The sequence below is a fragment of the Perna viridis genome, chromosome 6 (assembly GCF_037379345.1).
Source record: "Perna viridis isolate PV_CMFRI_1.1 ecotype Kerala chromosome 6, ASM3737934v1, whole genome shotgun sequence".
Classification (NCBI taxonomy): Eukaryota; Metazoa; Mollusca; class Bivalvia; order Mytilida; family Mytilidae; genus Perna; species Perna viridis.
The window spans coordinates 19,712,551-19,734,173 of NC_142450.1; the positions used below are offsets into that span (position 1 = coordinate 19,712,551).

The following is a 21,623-nucleotide window of genomic DNA, read 5'->3' on the forward strand; positions in this document are numbered from 1 at the left end:
GACTATTTAGTCAACAAGTTTCGGAAATTCCTTCAAGGTGTACAAGTACAGAGCAGAAACTTTTCACATGTTCTTTCAGCAAATCAAATCGTAACTTAAGGGAATAGAGTAAGCCTGTTCTTTGATGCTATTCACTTTGTGGTCTGTCAATTTGGACGTTAACTGCACATTGAATCTATGTCAGATGGAAACTTATAACTTCTTCTCAATCATTGATCAACTCTATCTCCTCATGTACACTGTTTACTTGCTATAAAACAGTTGATCTTCCTAGATTTAAGGAGGTAGACCTAGGGTAAGGGACACAATTCTTACAAATCATTTGAACGTTTGTATTTACCATTTTACAACCATCTCATGTAAGCGTCAAAGTAACTTGGACTGATTTCATTCTGTTTCAAGGGCAAGCTTGAAAGGTTTTGGTAAAATTGGATGATGCAAACATATCCCTGATTTAAAGAGTTATGTCCCTTACCCTAGGTCTACCTCCTTAATAAGAAAGGGATAATAAGGCCTGATTCCTAAAACTTCCCATAAACTATGTCATGTGATTTTGATGCAACTTTATATGAAGATTATGAATTAAGCAATGTACAGTTTTTATTTGATATTCGGTTAATATTCATTTGATTTCCTATGATATTCGTTTGAAATACGACCAATCATTACCTGTTTACTTACAATTGTGCCAGCACACCCTCTTATGTAGAATGTATAGAGTTTGCAGGATGTCCGACCATCTGTTTATTTGTTCTATTTTTCTTTTGTATCCTTTACTTAAAAACAACCTGTTCACAACGTGCTCAGCTTTTAACGGTCATTTTTAAACTCAGAAAGCTTGAAAAAATATATTGAAATAGATACTTTAACTTTTCGATAGTCCGATACATTTAAACAAAACCTTAAGAAGGTAGGTAGATCTAGGGCAAGAGACACATTTCTTAAAAATCATTTGAACGTTTGTATTCAGCATTTTACATCAATCTTATGTAAGCATTCAATCAACTTGGATTCATTTTATTCTGCTTCAAACGAAAGCTTGAGAGGCTTTGATGAAATTGAATATGATACAAACATATCACTGATTTCATGAGGTATGTCCCTTACCCTAGGTCTACCTCCTTAACTTACTGAAAAATGTATTGAATTTAATAGCTTCGCATTATTTTGTTGGAGGATTTGAAGATGTTCAATGCACTAATAGTAACAATAAAATATGAGAATTGTAATGATTCAATTTTATTCAAGTTGTAATAAGCTTTGTGGTTGGTAGGCTCCTTTTTTTAACATTTTTAGAAATAAGATTCAGGGACATTTGATAAAATGCTCGAATCTTCACTTTATTTGTACACGACTAGGGCAAATATTACATGCCAGATTGCGAATGAAAAGTGTTTCACTCAACAAAGATATGTTCAATCGTAACCTTGTAGTCCCCTAATTGTACATGTGTTCATGTGGAATCAACTTCCCATTTTTCACTATGTCCCAAATATACTATATTACGAAATGAAATAATATTTTCTATGGCACTTGATGTACCTATTACTTGTATGGCTTAAATGTTCTAGATACTGAACAAAATGTAGAAATTTTTCTTGAAGTTCAGAAGTTTATTATCAAAGGTAAAAGCTTTATGGATGCCTGGCTTCCATGTACTGCATCTCTTCACCATTTTGCTTTTATTTGCCAATTAAGTAACAAATCATTCCATACTGCATTTGATCTTGCAAGTTTACTTTTAAAAACATGGAACTTTGTACAGTGAAACCTGTCTAAACCGAACCCTCAATAATCCGAAAACCTGTCTACACCAGATACTCCTAGAAATCCCTTTGTATTAATTTTAATGTATTTTAACCTGGGGAAACCGAACTTCTTTCTAAGGTCTACTTCTAACGTTTCCATTACTTTACATGTTAAAGAAGTAATTTTCAAAGTTTCACTGTGAATTCCCAGGACAAATGACATCTTAAAGTTGCATACCGTTGCGAAGCTTGGAAAATAAGGCTTTTAAAATCACTATGCTAATGATATGATGATTGTAGAAATTCTTTACAAAATTTATTTGAATAGATAAAACTGGAAATCCACATTTTTACATTTTCTAACTGACAGCATGGAGGCAAATTACTCAAACTTGTAAACAATATTCATACATTTTTGTAGTAAATTATAAATATAATTTATAAAAATTATAATAAAAATACACACAAATTTTGCACTGACAATGCATAGATCTAGGTTCAGTGTGTTTTTGGCAGTACAAAAGGGGAGGTGGCCATTTGATCCGGAAGTGGTTAGTGAGATCTAAACCGAACAAATTTAAAGTCCGAAAGATAGTCAGTTTAGACAGGTTTCATTGTATAAGTTATTCGGCTTCTTTGTATAAGTTATTTACCTTCTTTCCAGATCCTACCATTAGTTTTATATGTAAATGTGTTTTCTCTATTTGCTTGTGCTTATGTACTTGAATAAGTATTTTGTGTAATAAAAATAGAGGGTCGCCTCCCTGTTTTTTAGAGTTATGACGTCATTTTTATCACCTTGTTATACGGATTATATTCGAACGAAAAAAATTCGTAGAATGTCATAAAATCGGAATGAAACTTCCCATATTAAATAGAACTATTAGTATTCCATTAAGAGGGCGGCCAATCCCCATGCGACAACCGGGCAGTGGGTTGCACATTACAAATAATGTTTTCATCAATTTCATAATACAAATGCATACTTTCTCAAAGTTGAATGATGGTTTTTGATTTACTGCAATGGTTAATGAGAATTGAGTTTCAGAGAAAGCCTTACAATTCATTGAAAAAGTGAGATAACTCTTTCATTTCGTGCAAAATTTGATAGCTTTCTTATAGAATTGTAAAATTATTTTCTGAACCATCCATTGTCGATTCAAAACAAACTTCATACTTTTTGACATACATATGGTATATATTACAAGGGTAAATTGGAATCCAGTTGGCCTCGGAATCCTCCGGAAATCTAATTTCTCCTAAGACAAATTAGAATTCCAATTTGCCCTGGATTTTAATCAATGCTAATTAGAATTCTAATTTGTCCTAGGAGAAATTAGAATTTCAATTTCCACTAAAGGGATTATGGATCCTACTGGCCTAGTTTGAAAATATCAAAGATAAAAATAATTTTCTGTTAAATCAAAATACTTTTTTTTCATTATATAATTTATTTCCTTTTTCTTTATCAAAGTTGATCGGTCAAATACGGCCTCAAATATTCTTCTTTTTAAATTTTTAGATATTAAGATCATCAACGATTCCAAATCCGTTTATAAAATATTTTAAAAAGATGATATGTTGAAAAAATAATTATTACTAAGAGAATAACATTGTTGACTTAGGACAGAATGTTTTCAAGGAATTAAATGCAGTTGGTCAAACATCATTAGATGAAGTAACGCGCATGTCTGAAAAATCAGTCTGTTAACCAAGACTGCCAGTCTGCATCCCATTGCATCTGTAAAGGAAAATATCAAACCTTACAATGTTTATGTCGAAAGTAAAAAAACACTTGCTACAAAAATGTCACACTCAAAGCATCAAAAATTGTTGTAATAAATGACATGTCAGTGTTCTTATATTGTTTGTGTTAGTTTGTCATAATAACGTTTTGTAGTTTGATTCAATATATTATAGTTCATTGAATAACATATGATCGAACTGTAGTTCATTGAATATAATATGTTCAAAATGTAGTTCATTGAATAACATATGTTCAAAATATAGTTCATTGAATAACATTTGTTCAAAATGTAGTTCATTGAATATAGTATGTTCAAAATGTAGTTCATTGAATATAATATGTTCAAAATGTAGTTCATTGAATAACATATGTTCAAAATATAGTTCATTGAATAACATATGTTCAAAATGTAGTTCATTGAATATAGTATGTTCAAAATGTAGTTCATTGAATATAATATGTTCAAAATGTAGTTCATTGAATATAATATGTTCAAAATGTAGTTCATTGAATAACATATGTTCAAAATATAGTTCATTGAATAACATATGTTCAAAATGTAGTTCATTGAATATAGTATGTTCGAAATGTAGTTCATTGAATAAAATAAGTTCAAAATGTAGTTCATTGAATATAATATGCTCAAAATGTAGTCCATTGAATAAAAGATGTTCAAAATGTAGTTCATTGAATATAAAATGTTCATAATGTAGTTCATTGAATAAAATATGTTCGAAATGTAGTTCATTGAATAAAATATGTTCAAAATGTAGTTCATTGATCGAATAAAATATATATGTTTAAAATGTAGTTCATTGAATAAAATATGTTCAAAATGTAGTTCATTGAATATAATGTTCAAAATGTAGGTCATTGAATATAATAATTCCAAAATGTAGTTCATTAAATAACATATGTTCAAAATGTAGTTCATTGAATATAATATGTTCAAAATGTAGTTCATTGAATATAATATGTTCAAAGTGTAGTTCATTGAATAACATTTGTTCAAAATGTAGTTCATTGAATAACATATGTTCAAATTTAGTTTATTGAATAACATATGTTCAAAATGTAGTTCATTGAGTAAAATATGCCCAACAAAATTTCCCATTTTTTTTTATATCATAAGAATATTGTATTTTTAAAAATGTTCAGAAATATTCGGAATTCCCCTGACCATTAAATCTAGTGTGATTCCAGATCCTACTAAAATTTAGTAGGATCCAGAATCACCCTTGGGCACAACAAGAACTTTATTAAGGTGTGATAGTACAGATGATATTTTATATGTTCTTAAATAGTTGGCATAAGTAAAGCCTTTGTCATACTGTATCAAAAGCTTTTCGAAGCCTATAAACGAGCAATATAGTTTTTTCTTCTCATTTTACCCTATCGGTGCACCTGGTCCATGCTCCCAGTTTTTAGTGGAGTCCGAGTTGCTCATTTGTTTTTGTTACTTTGTATGTATGATTTTAGTTACTTTATGTTTTTTGTTGTGTTTGTCTGTTTTCCATGTCTGGTCTTTGTCTCTGGATTACATTCTTTTAATTACCGCTATAACCTTGGTTCCCTTGATTACTCTTTCAAAACTTGAAACAATGTATATATAGTATATATGTTGTCGAGAGTAGAATATTTTTCTCTGAAGCCGGATTGGTTTTCTTTAAAATATCAAATTCGTCTGAATAACTATTTAATCTTTTACTCAATATAGCTGCGAACAATTTTCCCAGACAACTTACGATAGTAATTGGTCGATAGTTTTTGGATTATTCGAGTCTTCTTTACTTTTATGTATTGCTTTTATTATTCCACTTAACCAGCTGTATTACACTGGTTTCTAGTATTATATTAAATAATTTCTCAATATCTAAGAATTTGTCTAACGAATTTTTAATATATTTATTTATAATATTATCGTCTCCACACGTCTTATCGTTTTTTTTTCAAATTCAATACACATTTTCGCATTTCTTCCCTTGAGATTGGACCATTTCTATAGTGTAGGGTTTTCAATATGTAACTCGTCTTCATTTTCACTATTTATAGAGTTTAAATTCAAGTTTTTAAAAAAGTCAAAGAGCTATTCAAGTTCAATATTTCATTGTTTCCTTCTTTTATGTGATCCAAGCATTTTTCGAGATTTCTTCGGATTATCATTTGATGCATCATGTAGTTCATCCGACAACATTTTACAAAATGATTTGTACTTATTGTCTACGATATTTCTATATTGCTTTTCTGTTCCTAATATGAATGTTTTATTTTGCATCGTTCACACATGTGCTTTTTTATATATCAATTGCTTGTAATTTAAATATATTTTCTCTGTAATTATGTGTAGTTTACGAGAATAAAGTTCATTTATTTGGAGCCAATTCACAAATTATGCGCGTATGAATATTACTGTCAAGATAATTTGCATAACAATTAAATTTGCTGCCCTACTAATTGACAATACATATTATGACGATTTTGAGGAATATTTATCGTTATTGAATTAATTGTTCACTTCCAAATTGGCTTATTTTAATTCCATCTAAACCAACATGACTAAACTCTGAGACTTATTTCAAATTTCGTTATCTTTGAACAAACTATAATTTTCTTTGCGGTAGGATTTTGTAGGTCAATACAGGTCAACAAGGACCCTAATTGAATATTTTGAGCTTCACACCTCATTTAGAATACTTTAATTAGAATAGAAATAACCGTTTGTATTTGAAGCATTGTGGACATCTATCTGTAGTTTTGCTTTCGAAAATATCCTGTAACCTGGCTCGGCTACGCATCGCCAAGGTAAACTCAATTTGCGACAGTAAAACTACAGATGGACGTCCGCATAGCTTCAAATCAAAACAGTTTGATCTCTTAATTACCCCCGTTGGTATTTAAATGAAACTATGCATAGACGTACTGCTTATGAGTGTACAAACCATTAGGAGGTAAGCTCGAGCGCAAGAGATTTTACCTGAAACAAATCAAAATAACATATACTAGCACATTCCATGAGGAAATGGGGCATTCCAGGAGTTGAACCCCCTTTTTAGGCGCAAAAACCGGGAAAAAATTATCGCTTTTATCTGATTAATTTACTTTAAATAATGTTAATGAAAACAGTCATACACAAAAGGTATTTATGTCTGCATATTAGCTCAATTAACATTTTTTTTTCAGAAGGATTGCTATTAACAAGGAACAAAATTGAACCAATACAACACAAACACACACACAAATAAAAAACAAAAAACAAAAAAAGTGCTCAACCGTTTTCTGATAGTACAGTGTATGTTGCAGAGGTGTAATGCAACAGAATTACAGATGACATAATATTGGTACAAAGATTGTAAATAAAGTATTATTTCGACTGCACGGCTTATTAATACGCAGGAAAAAAAGGGCCTGAGAAGATTCCAAACTTTTCATTCTAATGTTATGGCTAATTTTCGCATGTTTTATTAACGTGTACTTATCAAGTTAAAGAATATATGTTCAACAAAGTTAAAAATTGTCCGATTTATTGGTTTTCTAAGTGATTTTTGATATCCGACGTTTAATTTGTCTATTTTTAAAACTTTATAATATTCACACCATGATATATTGTTATTTTAACCGATATCGCCCATACACGAACCAAACCTAGGGTTGGCCAGTTGCTTTTGGTAGGACCTAGTTGTAGCTTCGCCTTAACAAAGGGTGTCATAAGTACTACATTATATTGTAGCTACATGTAGACTTTTAGCGGTTTTTACTTACTTGCAATGTGACGGGTGCTGTTGACGGGACAAGACATGATTGCTCTTCCAGATCACCTAATGTATCTATACTCCAACAATGCTACAGGTTGTTTGGCAAGCTATTTTCCGAACTTGGTGTCGGTATGGAGAACGAATTCCAGCATTAAATACGTTGTAAAAGTATTTTGTAGAGTGCTTCGGTTTTGTATGTTGTCTTGTTTTTCTTTATCTTCAGTTTTATATGCAAATAAATACTGTAATCTGATTGGTTAAAATAATTTTGTTATACTAGGATCTCAATGGATAAAAAAAATATTTACTCGCCCTATTCAGTTAAATTCAGAGCCACTTTGCGCAATAAACAATATGCGCATGGAAAATTTATGTTATTTTTCAATAGACAAAATTTTTATTATTGCCAATTCTTAATTGTTTTTGTTTTGTTAGCTACTTTGTGTGTGTATATCGTCTTTGGTTTCGATTTTAACGTTTTGGTCTTGTATTCTCCGTATTGTCCTTCTATTTTAATGCTTCTGTATTTGTAATGCATGGATTTCATTTTTCAAACTTTATAACTAGGGAAACTTTGATTTGGAAATATGTGTTTTCTCCCTTAATGAGTAAAACCCTTGTTTTCGGTGCCCCACGAGTTAAGAGAAGTTATTGGTTTAATGTATTTTTTTGCCTTGCTTTGCATGACATGTAATTCAATTAACGCCCCCCGCCCCCCCAAACTCAAATCCTGGATCCGTCCCTGTTTTTATTTTATCTCGTACTACATGTGTAGTACACACACATTTAGATAAACAACTTTTATCTATAAATAGTAAAGTGTCTTAGTCAATACATTCAGAAATGGTGATTGTGAAAGTATCCTGTGCTGTTTTAATATTAGTGGAATTATCTGCTTATGTGAAATCTTGTTTGAGATCAGGTATATTTGTAGAATTGTGCATTTCTGAATTAAATCCTTACGAACACCATCCTGCAAGTAAGTTATCCGCCGATAACCGCAAACGACCACCGCTGACCTCGATCATCGCATTGCTAATCTTAAATGCTCCGCGTACACCCACTACTGAACTCATCATCATGCTAGACTCCTTACCAATCCACCCCACCTCCACTCCAGACCTTGCAATCCTATTCGGATTAAAAATGTAAAAGATACAAGTATAAGATAAATATTAAAATTAATATGCAACAAAATCCGTACGCATGGAACGATGTTGAATATGAGTAGGGAAACGAGAAAATGGGGCGGGCGTATTGGGCAAGATGTGATAAATTGGGCAGTATTTGTGCAAAGGCTGATGAATGGGGCAATAGGGTGATGAATAGGAGAAGGGGGAATGAATAGGGCAATGGGGTTATGAATTGGTCAAGGGGGTGATGAATTGGGCAGAGGGTGATGAATTTGGCAAGGGATGATGAATTGGGTAAGGGGTGATGAATTTGGCAATGAGGTGATAATTGGGCAAGTGGTGATGAATGGGGCAATGTGGTAATGAATTTGGCAAGGGTGATGAATGGGGCAATAGGATAATGAATTGGGCAGTGAGGTGCACAATTTGTCAAGGAGTGATGAATGGGGCAATATAGTGATGAATTGGACAAGGGATGATGAATGTTGAATTAGGCAATGGGGAGGGTTTGATGTTTAAAAGCTGTATTTCAATCTTTCAACAAGTTTTACTTGTAACGGCTGTGGTGATATTGATTTTTGCAAATATACAAATAGCTGTAATGATGCATATATTTTCCTCTCTATTGACGCCAATTGCAAAGTTGAAGTCGGCGACACTATGACAGCTATGTAGACAATGATTTGTTTCTTTTTATTTTGTCAGTACTTCGGCGTTGATGATGTTAATCTTTGTATTTTTTCTGGACAATGAACATAATGTCAGACACTTTGATTGACAAACTTCTAGCTAGTATTTATTTGTTCGGTTAATGAACCACTTATTCAATAATTGGTCCCTAAAAGGTTCTAAAAGATTGCCTGACCTTCGTTAGCTCATGTTTATGATAAATCATGAATAATTTTCCGTAGTACTGGAACATTTTTTAAAGAAAAGTTTCACTTACATCTGTTTTCATTTTCTGGACCAAAATACAGCTTTACCGCTTAACAAGTAGTATTGTTAAGGATAAAAAAAAACAATATAACTGTACATCAACACGTGATGTTTTTTGTTGTCACTGTGTTTTTTGTTTGGTTGCTTGTTATTTTATTTATTTTCTTCAGGAAACGATAGAAACACTTTTTCTTTTGCCTCTTATTATGGTGATCATATGGTACTGCAAAGGGGTCCAAGACAGTCTATTGTATGGGGATACGGTCCCTCCCCAGGAAGTAACGTAACCGTATATCTCAGCGGGAAAACTCCATTAACTGTAGTAGTGGACAGGGGAAATATTTGGAAAGCAAAGCTAGCCGTTGTTACGGATACGAAACCCCATACCATTACTGCAATATCTTCTGCTGGGACTATAATGCTTGAAGATGTTCTGTTTGGAGATGTTTGGATTTGCTCGGGTCAGAGTAACATGCAGTTCACAATGAGTATGGTGAGCTATTATTTTATTTCATCCCATAAAATTGTTCAAAAATTGTAAACACAAATCCTGACGTTCCCTCCACTTCCCCTTTCTTTAGTCTGCCGACAATTGTCTGTGTTGTCCGCTTAGATTTGCTAATTATCATCACTTTCGATGGCTGCTGTAGTTTTATTTTCTAGTTCTTCGCAATTTTTATGTCCAGTAAGACCGAAGATTGTATGGAGCGTATTTTGGACATGCAGAAAAAGACTCTCGCGAGTTACTATCTTGTAATTTATTATATCGCCACAGTGAGTAACTATCTTGCAATGGCGAATACTGGTAATTATTTAGCCATATGAAGATACTCTGTGTGCGGCATATGACAAATTTGGTTTAAAAAAAATAATAATAATAAAATACCTATTTCATATCACAAATGCATCTTTTTTTTCAAAATTGACCGTTGGTGTTTTATGAACTGCAACATAGAAAGCATTGGAATTCATTGAAAAAGGAAGAAAACTCTTTAATTTAAAAAAAAAAAAGTTGGTTGCTATGTTAGGGAATTAAAATTCATATTCTGAGCCATCCATTGCATGTCGATTTAAAACAAAAGTTAATACTACTTGACGTAAACGTTATATATACATTACATTGGGACAAGCCATTCAGTGGGATAAATTTACCCTGTCCCACCCATGTCGTAGGATCTATCATATTTTTACATGGACAGCCTCTTAAAAGTACATGTATAAGATTTCTGAAAACAACTTGCTCATCATTCAGTACATATTACGGTATTTAAATTTTCTTGTTTTATATATTAGGTAAACAATGCTTCTGCTGAGCTGGCGGATGCCGTAAACTACCCCAATATTCGAGTCTTTACAGTCGCCATGGAAACATCGGAAGTCCCACTTAGTGACCTTAAAAGTGTGGAACAAACTTGGTCTATACCAAATAATGGTAATTTATAGGATAACTAAGTGAGCGAGTTGTTGTGTTCAGTCCACGGTTTCTTACAAGAAGTAACAATATGCATTTGTTCTTAAGGAATGTTTCTAATTTTTATCATGTCACAGGAAGTAACAATTATATGCTTTTATTCTTAAGGAATTTTTAACTTGTTATACGAAATAACATACATGGTTCGCAGCAAGTTATAAAAAAAGTGTAAACTGGCCAAAACCATGTTATTTACAATAACCTGTTCAAACATTAGAAACATTCCATACTGAATTTACTTGACAAAAATCCAAGACGAGAAAGGAGTCATGGCCATCGCCACTATATGTCAGCAAAGTTACATGATGTCTCCATAGATGGTCTCCTTCCTTTCATACAAAAACCTTGGACTTCATCACATTAGAACCAAACTTTATTCTATACCTCTCACTGTACTACACTCCCTTTACAAAACAAGTCTTGACACTCCTGTTTCTGACCCCACCTCATCATTATACAGACCTGTTGCCATCATTTTGGATATTGGTTTCCACAGACTATTTCAACCAGTTTGTGTGGAAAGTCAAGATGAAAAAAAAAAAAACGATCATTTCTTCCGCTACCGTTTGTCAACAAAGGTACAGATGCAATTAATTTGGCTAACATCCTCCATCACAAAAACGTCACCAACAAAATTCCCCCATATTTCAAGACAAATCCATACCAATTATTTCATATTCCTATACGTCACCCATTGCATCCAAAATTTTCAGTTTTAAAAGGCTATTGCAGAAACTCGAGATTTAGGACTTCAAGGCTAAACCACCTGACTGTTCTTCCAAAAACCCTCCATTCAAATATGGTCTTTCTGGTCACGTCATTACGGGGGATTTAACCATAATCGAAAACGAATCTCTGCGTAATATCCTTTCTAAAGGTCCCAAGTACCGTGAACCACGCTCCATAAATTGGAATTGTAACTTTAAATTTCTTATGGATGCCGAGTGAAAGTTTTAAGTAGGTCAATGAGTGCCAAAGCTGCATCAGTTTTCAAAAACCCCGATGTAGCAAAAACATTGTCCACTATGCATGACAAGTATTTGTCGTACCAGCAGACAAAGCCCAAAACAACATTGTTTTTGTCTGCAAAACGTCTTGCATCAAATGTTTATTATCAGAGGTAGACGTAGAAAATAATAGCAGTGATACTGCTACCACACTCTCCAAAGAAGAGATTGTGGAAAACTATAAATCTGTGCTATCCTCTTTTGGTCTCTCTACCAAATACGATGATTGTGATTTACCGTCTATGTACTGGATTCCTAAACTCTTTCAAAACTTTTAACTTCTATACTCACATCTGTCAAAGAGGGTCTGCAGTCCTTCCACAAAACTTGTTACTCCCGTAGTGGTATTAATTCAATGTGGATCCTGAAAGATCTTTTGGGGGCAGTCAGTTCAAGACTATTATCTGAATATAATAACATTAAAACCTATGATTTTTCAACATTGTATACTTATATTCCCCATACTCGGTTAAAATCCCGACTTAAAAACATTATACATCGTTGCTTTTCCAAAACAGATGGTACACTTAGATACAAATATATAGTTTTTGGTAGAGATTCCTCATACTTTGTAAGAAATAATTCCAAATCATCTTCCAAATATACAGAGGAAGATGTTTACAAAATGCTTAAATTTTTTAATCGATAACACATTTGTCCAGTGTGGTGGACGTGTTTTTCAACAAACGGTCGGTATTCCAATGGGAACAAATTGTGCTCCTTTACTTGCTGACCTATTCCTTCATTCTTATGAGACTGACTTTATAGCTGATTTGATCCGATAAAAAGAATATCGTTTGGCTAGATCCTGTAATCTCAGTTTCCGCTATATAGATGACGTATTATCTTTAAACAATCCTAATTTCGGGGATTTGATACATCGCTTCTACCCCAAAGAACTTGAGATAAAGGATACTACAGACACTGTAAAGTCAGCCTCATATCTTGACCTACACTTAGAAATCGATGGTAAAGGAAAACTATTGACCAAACTTTACGGCAAACGTGATGACTTTTCATTCAGAATTGTCAACTTTCCTTTCATCAATGGCAACATCCCTTCAGCATCTGCGTATGGAGTGTTCATATCACAACTCATACGTTATACCAGAGCTTGCCGAAACTACGCAAACTTTTTGTATCGCGCTAGAACTCTAACAATTAGGCTTCTGGAACAGGGTTATGTTGCTACAAGATTGAAGTCATCACTACAGAAGTTTTATGGTCGCCATCATGAACTCGTGGATCGTTATGGTATATCCATCTGCACCATGAAAACTGATTTATTCAACGGTTCATAGTTTTCCTTTCCTCGTTTGTCTACCCCGGACTTGACTTTTTATAAGCAAATCGGCGGGTGTTTCTAGAAAAGCAGAGGACGCTTACCCTACCGGTTCACCTGGTCTATGCTCCCAGTTTTTAGTGGAGTCCGAGTTGCTCATTTACTTTTGTTACTTTGTATGTATGATTTTAGTTACTTTATGTTCTTTGTTGTGTAAGTCTCTTTTCCATGTTTAGTCTTTGTCCCTGGATTGCATTCTTTTGATTACCGCTATAACTTTGGTTCCCTTGATTACTCTAACATTTCTAAAGGATTCAGATCTATGTATCAAGAATTGTTTTGATATGACGAAGGCGTTTAAGGAGGTAGACCTAGGGTAAGGGACATAACTCTTGATATCAGCGATACGTTTGTAGCATATTAATTTTACCTCAGCCTATCAAGCTTTCAATTGAAACAGAATGAAATCAGTCCAAGTTACTTTGATGTTTACATGAGATTGACATTAAATGCAGAATACAAACGTTCCAATAATTTCTAAGCGTTGTGTCCCTTACCCTAGGTCTACCACCTTAAGTGCGAGCGAAGCATTGATTTACCATTTGTGCAAAATTGTATTTAGATATTCTAAATATTTGTAATTTTATCGGTAAAACAGTTCCGGGCATGGCTAAGAATGCCTTGTTATACCACAACCTGAAGTGATATTTATAATGTACGAGGAGTTTCAATCAAATGACATGTGGGTCTTTGAAATGTTTTGTTTTGTAGTTGTTTTGACTGCATTTTAAAGCTTCAATAGGTGTTTTGCTTTAACGAAAGTAATCAATTTGAAGAAAAACATTAAACAAATTACTATACATTTAAAAGCGAGTAAAAACGTTACTTTGCGATTATTTGAATCGATCGAGGGTAATGACGAATGACGTCACAGTACCAATGCAATTTATACAAAATAAATTGTTTTACTCAATGGAAACCAACCAATCAGAATAAACTATATTTCTAATGTAATAATAGAAGTTAGTGTTGGTCTAATATGACCGTGCATGTTTTTTTTTTAATTTTTCATCATTGTTCCGCACCTCAAGGTCAAATCGGTTCGAATTGAGGCTAGTCAATTCAACCTGAAATCTGACTTTCACCTCCTAAATGTACTGATCTACAAGTCAAGTGGTCACTGACATTATAAATACTATTCTGTAACGTATATTTTACAAGAAAGATTAAAGACTATTTATAATTTGTTTTGATCTGCCTAAAGGCAGACAAGATAGATGAACATACAACTCCAAAAAAAAAAGAAGATAGATTTCACGGAAGACAAGGTTGTCTGGGCTTTTAGCAATCCAACAGATCGTATTTTGATTACATTTCTTGGCGTGAATATGTACCTTAAAGTAAGCTTAGTGTTATCATGAATAAAATCATTTTTGTATGCACAAATATGTGATTATTGATATAACGGATAATTGGTATTAAATTAAGATTAGTTGGTGGGTTAATTACATTTTTGGACGGGTTGCACTCGGGCAAATTGACTTATAGAATGGTGAATGTCGATCGGGCGGGCGAACGGACGCGAAAAATATTTTCGTAACATTTTTTCAGCAACTATAAATCACAGCCACTAGATATCAGTATTCAATTGGATCCCATATCGTGGGATGCAATTTCAGGTCTGTCGCACTTATACAGCCGGTTTACGGCTATTTCTGTCTTTGTCCCATTTTAAATTTTAATGAAGTAACCAACTAGACCTACAACCCGTGGTAACTGCAGTGTAACATGTTTGATACACTTCCGCAAGCAATACCCCATTTTCTATTACCCGAACATGAAATGATGATGAAATGAAAAATGGGATGGGTCACAAGGATAATAGGGTTGACAAATTTTGATTGCCACAAGAAAAAGAGTAGGATGGGTAGGGTCGGGCAATTTAGCCTTCTGTGGCGGAGCGCAAAGGTTCCTACTCCTATCGAATACCACAGCAGGGTTCTTTAACGTGCGAGGAACGTGGCATCTTTCCCAACACGGTGCCCTACTATGGTTTGTGGTCAGGTTTTCTGTATTATAACCTGACAATCCCAGCATGTAATACGCAAGGGGTACCCCATTCCAACACCTGGGGCACACATCCCAGTTGCTCTGTGAGCAGAGCGCCTAGCCCCCGGCTGGGTTTCTGAGCACTATTTAGTCGCCTTTTAAGACAAGCTTAGCGCTGCTGCAGGCCTATTCTTCTGACACCCGGACCTGTACGGGGCCTGTAATGAAAGGCTTTGTATAATCAATATTAGAATAATAATAGGATAATTAATTGGAAGGAGTGAATAACCAAAATATTATCACGAGTGCCGAAGAACGCATAGATTAACGAGTGTGCGGAACTTGTTCCGCGCACGAGTTAATCTTACTGAGCTCTTAGCATGAGCGATCATATTTTGATTATTTACGATGACCAATTGATTATCCTATTTATTATATAGATTTCCTCGAATTTATTTCACGGTGTGAATTATCGAAATTCATTTCACCGATAAAACAATGCTATCTGTATAATATATAATAATGTCTGCAAGATATTTTATGTATAATATTCTGTTACTATGAACACGTCTGATTTTTACATTGATCTGCATCTAAACTGTTCTAGTTTTTAGTTTTGTAGATATAAACATATTCACTCAATATTTTATTTTCGTACTGTAGACACTATTGGAGGCAAAGATTGGACGTACTTCTCTTCTGTATGTTGGCTATATGGTAAACGGCTATACCGGCACCTTAAATATCCGATAGGATTAGTAGCTTCAACTTGGGGTGGAACAGCAGTGGAAGTTTGGTCAGACCCGGACGTATTAAAGAAGTGCAAGATACCTGTCGCCGATACTGTTAAAGAGTACGACAATATTGCATATAACCGGTTATTTTTCATGCCAAGTGAATGTTTGCAATTATCTGTAGTAACTTCATTTCAAAACCATTTCAAATTCCGGAAGGAGACGCGTTGGTATCCTAATGACTTTTCTTTCTTACAAAGCCCTACATTAAAGTATGCTTTTGAAAGACAAGTAAACACGGCAATATTACTGTATTTCAGTCCGTTAACTCTATAACTGCCTTTCACCAGAAGTACTATGATGCGCCCCTGAGACCAGGCTGATCGAAATCCGGGTATATGAAACTTATTAAGTCTAGCCGTTGACCAATGGAATTCCAAGCAATGTACTACGAGGAAAATGTGTTTTTTTCTGATCTTGCATGTACTTCCTCCCACATTCTTTGAATTGTAAACTAGCAAGCAATTGCGGCGGCCCCAGTAATAAAACTGTGTCCATTGTTACCCTTAAAAATGTTTTTTTTTTCAGATATCAACCAGTACCAACAGAACACTCAGTTCTATGGAATGCTATGATGTACCCATTGACAAACATGACTATATATGGGGCTATATGGTATCAAGGTACATGTACATTATATATATTCATTCATGTCAAATTTCCGAAAAAGTCAGTAGAATCTGCTTTTACTTTTCTTTAGACTTTCAAAAATTGTCAGCAAAGCACCAAATATGTGTATGTTTGATAGTGCCTTTCAGTAACTTAAACCTTATTATAGAAAGGTTTTTGATAGTGCCTGACAATCTTATTGAGGAGAATTTTCTGACCGTGCCTGTCAGGTCTAGAACAGTGTCGGAAATCTTACTATGAGGTAGCTTTGATAGTGCCTGTAAGGTCAAGAATAGTCAGAAAATATTGTTACGTATATATAGTAGTTTTTTTTTTTTTACAGTGCTGTCACTTTTGAGCTTTGATGCTATATATTCGTGAAGGAAAGAGTCTGGGTGATCGAGGCTGTTTCGGGCTAAACATCACAAAAATTCAAACGAGGCATCAACTTAGCGCTTGAAGTTGTGAATATTTCTTGAACGGGAAAGTTCGATTTTTTCAAAAGTCAATTTGAACTATAGATTGGAAACAAACAATATTATTCCATCTAAATTGATGCTCTATTTGCTCCTGTGTAAGAATTAAACATTATAAACATGGGTTCTAATACCGCAAACGTCGTTCTTTTGTAGGGGAAGCCAATTTTCTAAAGCCAAATACATACAACTGTACTTTCCCTGAGATGATTTCTTCATGGCGATCCCATTTTTATGTTAACTCAGAAATGCAAACAGACCAAACCTTTCCATTCGGTTTTGTTCAAGTAAGTATTGCCATATTGGCCTGAGGCGCAGCCGAGAACAAATGAGTATGTTGGAAAACCTTTCTCATTTATTATATGATTGACAACCCTGTCAAATTCATGCATATAGATTAGCTATTTGTCGTAACTACTTAGACATCTTTTAACCAGTTGAGTAAAATATGTATACACGATTCCCCATTCTATACAGGACGAATTCGAACACCATCCTCCCTTTATCCGCCAATGTATGGCAATGAAAATTCATAGTTTGTCAAAAAATTATCTCAGAAAAATAAATATATGCAATGTTTTCAACCAGTATTGTAAAGACTAAATCTGTCTCCACTCGTATACAAAGCTGCAAATTTGGTGTTTGACTTTAGTTACTCAGTAGACAAAGCATATGGTGTAAGCCATTTTGGATGCTGTATGATATCATCTACCTGTAGGAGTGGGAGTATGCTGAGCACGATTTTGTGCAACTTCATGTTTGATTTGCAGACTGAGCTATTAGTAAATGGATTTGTAAGAAATCTTACCACGAGATTATGGTTTTTAAATGTGAATGTTGTGGTCCAATCGTTTAAAAATTGAGGCAAAAATGAATATGTTTTGAAATTTGAAAGTTTAATTCAAATTTCTAACTTGAACGATTTTGATGATAGTGTATCATGTTCACCCAAGGAAGCCTAGAGTTCATGGTGAAGGAGACTTTATATGACCAAACTTTTTATCTGAAAAGTTATGACATATCTAAATGCATCATCAGTTTGGTGCAATTTGATATTGCTGAAAAGTAGGTACTTCGTGTGCAACTGTTTGCTCTTACTTAGCTTTCAGCATGGCGGAACAACTCCGGAATCACGACAGGTTTTCCGGACATACGATGGCATCAAACGGCTGACTATGGCTATGTACCTAACAGCAAAATGCCAAATGTATTTATGGCAGTTGCTATGGATCTTCCTGACTATACCTCACCATACGGAAGGTAAAGACCAAATCTTTTTGCTTTTTTTAAATGTGACATTATATATGAAAAAAATATCTGCGCACTGCGCGTGAAATTCTCATTTCCATACCACATGTAATCGGGTTTTTATACCGGCCTATACCATTAACTCCAGTATAGGTCCTAAATGAGTGACCTAGCCTGTGCATGTACCATTTTTGTAAATCAATACAAAAGATGCGCCTCTTTTTGGGCTCAAACGGTAATCGTCCAAAACGTAACATCCACCACGACTATGTCTGAATGGGGTGTGCATGCTTCAACACCGATTTCCATGTTGCAAGCGGTATACATTTTCTTCAAAGTTTTACCATCTGTGTGTGCTTGTTTTCAATAATAACAGTAAAATTGTTTGTATCAAGCGCAGCTTTAACTTTCGTACTGATGCACTGACCAATGATTTGCAAATCAGTTGGCTTAAAAAGGGAAGAAATAAGTCATCCAGCGTAATTTCAGAAGATTAGCGCCATGTATTGCAATGCGTATTCGTCCACTTTCATGATTAATTTTCGTTTTCAGTATCCACCCAAGAGATAAACAAGATGTGGCAGACCGGTTGGTATTGTCTGGTTTGTCTGTTGGGTATAGTATAGATGTAGGTAAATACAAAGGGGCGTTCCCATCGAGGTACTTCGTAGACCGTAAAGGCAAGACCTTTCTTATAACATATGATTACGATAGTGCTGAAATTGATGTTAGATCTACACAAGGATTTGACGTAAGTTATGTTTAGGTATAGAATATACATTTAAAGGAACGAATTATGAGACACCTCCCACCCCCCACCCCCCCACACACACACTCCTCTCTTTTTTATTCATATTTAGATTGTCATCAATCTACATTGTACATGCAGTTAAAAATTCAATCACAGCTGTTACCCTTTTGTAGAAATTGATTATAGACCATGTTTTGCATTTTGGTGCAATGTTAGTATTTCCATAATAACTTATTCAGTGGCATGAAATGAGTTTGATGTTAGAGGAAGTAATTTGCTTTGCCGCTAATACGAATAGAAATTTTAAGACTCCATAAATAGCAAGCAGACATTAAAAATCAATGTACAAAATCTGATGTCCATTGATATTCAAATAAGAATAATTGCTGTATACTTTGAAATAAATGATTGAATATATTAAGGATTAGGTATGAAACGTGAGATTACTTGAAATTTTCATGAAAATAATAACAAAGTTATTCAATATACATATTATTTTAGGTTTGTTGCTCAGAGAATAAGCAGACACAATGTAGCTCAAGCGACTCTACGTGGGTTGCTGCTCCCATTGTAGACCATGACAAGCAGACGGTAACGATATCCTTCGCTGGATGTGCTAGTCCATATGTTGTAGCCATACGCTATGCATGGCGAGAATCGCCTTGCCCTTTTAAGAAATGTGCCATTTACAGTGTTGAAAATAATTTACCTGCCCCACCATTTATGCAACAAATAGCCCAACCGTCAGACAAATTATATTTCCATAATGACAAATATAAAGAAGCAGAATTGATTCAAACAAGAATCAGATCATAAAATTTTAAACTTTTTGAGCATTATTGGTGGAAGCTCACTTCACATGTCCAATGCAATGTTGTTAAAAACTGTTTTGGTAATATCAGTTTAATGGTTATTTGTTGTGTGCATTAATAAACTACTTTTGATGCAAGCCTTCTAGTTTGGAAGTTTTTAGTTGTTTTTTATATTAAGTAGCTGTCGTTGTAAGAATCATGCAAAATCTGAAAAATGTGATACACCCTAAGAAAGTTGCATATTTTTATTTTTGTAATTAAGTTGTTTTATGGGTCTATACTATGAAATGTGTAATTATTCATTCAAATCTGCCTGCTCTTAGGAGATAATCAACATTGATGTTTGTTTGTTGGGGTTTAACGTCCGAGATTGAAAATCCACTAGATTCTATACAATGCATTCTGTATAATTTTTATCTCTGAAGAACACAGGTTATATGAAAAACTGAATATTAATTTCTGTTTACTATGCCAACTCAAACAAAATATCAAAAATAAAAATATGTAGGTTTTATACCCATGAATCACATTTTGCATGATTCTTAGCTGGAGTACTACTTAAGAAATAATCTATATGAAGTTAAGCCTACGTTAGAGGTGATTCATGGTGCAGATAAAACCATCAAACAATATTTTCTCAGTCAACATTTTCTCTTTCTGCACTTAGATCAGTATTTTTGAAAAACACACACATTCACCACCCATATAAATCAACCCAAATAACTCTTGCAAAATACAGTCTATATATATTTTTTTTATCTCAAAAGTGTAACAACAGAATGAAATTTAAGACTGGTTATGTGGTCTGAATAATTAAATATAAGTGAGTTTGGCTGGTTGTTTCACATGTATGAATAACCTCCTGCCTGATATTTACATAAAATGCTACTTAAATACATGTTAATGTTAGAATAAGGTTTGGGGGGGGGTGTCCCCTTATAATTTTATTATATTAATTTTTATTGTTCAAAAATGTTCTCGCATCTCTTAGGGCACAAACAATATTGCTGAGATAGTTTGGTGAAGATACATTGCCCTGTAAATATAAGGAATAAAAATGATGGAACACTCGTGCAGTGTATTAAAAAAAATCATTTCATTAAAACTTTTTTTTTATCATCTTCAATGAAATTAAGACAAATAGAAGTTGTTTTGAGAAAGAATTGAATGTATTTATGGAGTAAAGTTTATTTTTTTACCAGAAGTATAACTGCTACTATATGACCCACCTGATTTTTACATTGATCTGTATTTTAAATCGCTTTTCTGATTTTCCTCCAGTTAATATGTTGATCTTTGCTCTGTTCCTTATCACAATCTGATTAACCATTTCAAAATCACTACTTATCTAAAAACTATACAATTAATGAATTTTCACCAAGATGCTAGAAAAGTGGGCATCAAATATGAAAATAGAGAAGGAAGTTGAAATTGGCAATGTGCAAAGAATCTTCAACCCTATCAGACTGCAAATAACATCCAAAAGAAACTCTACAGAAATTTAATGAACAGTGAGAAATTTCCTACACCCTCAATCTGCCTTTGACACACCCTAAACAATAATACTGGTTCAGTGAGATATTACAATATACATTACATATATAAAAACCAAAATTCAGAATCACTCAAGTTTTACCAAAGCTAGATATTCCCGACTTGGGACACACCTAAAAGTCTTAAACTAATTTGACAGGACTTGAACCCTCCCAAATCTATAGCACATGAAAACAACAAAATAAACAAGAACTTAACAAAATTTATATTATCACATAATACATAAAAATACTATCCTAACAAAATATTTACAA

The 21,623-nt window shown here is 33.8% G+C and overlaps 1 protein-coding gene and 1 long non-coding RNA gene across 2 annotated transcripts; one reads left to right on the plus strand and one right to left on the minus strand.

Annotated features, from left to right (window-relative positions):
* Positions 1 to 3,235: 3,235 nt before the first annotated feature.
* On the minus strand, positions 3,236 to 7,470 carry LOC148613989 (uncharacterized). The gene is made up of 3 exons (XR_015923178.1): positions 7,255 to 7,470; positions 6,435 to 6,469; positions 3,236 to 3,489 (listed from the first exon to the last, which is right to left on the minus strand). It is a non-coding gene; the product is annotated as an uncharacterized LOC148613989 (long non-coding RNA).
* Positions 7,471 to 8,012: 542 nt separating this feature from the next.
* Positions 8,013 to 19,960, plus strand: LOC148613990 (sialate O-acetylesterase-like). Its single transcript, XM_088587687.1, has 9 exons — positions 8,013 to 8,169; positions 9,487 to 9,809; positions 10,610 to 10,748; positions 15,789 to 15,978; positions 16,448 to 16,542; positions 17,161 to 17,291; positions 18,107 to 18,264; positions 18,805 to 19,003; positions 19,505 to 19,960. Exons 1-9 carry the CDS (start codon positions 8,091 to 8,093, stop codon positions 19,817 to 19,819), a joined length of 1,629 nt encoding a protein of 542 aa, XP_088443813.1. The 5' UTR covers positions 8,013 to 8,090; the 3' UTR covers positions 19,820 to 19,960.
* The last annotated feature ends 1,663 nt before the right edge of the window (positions 19,961 to 21,623 follow it).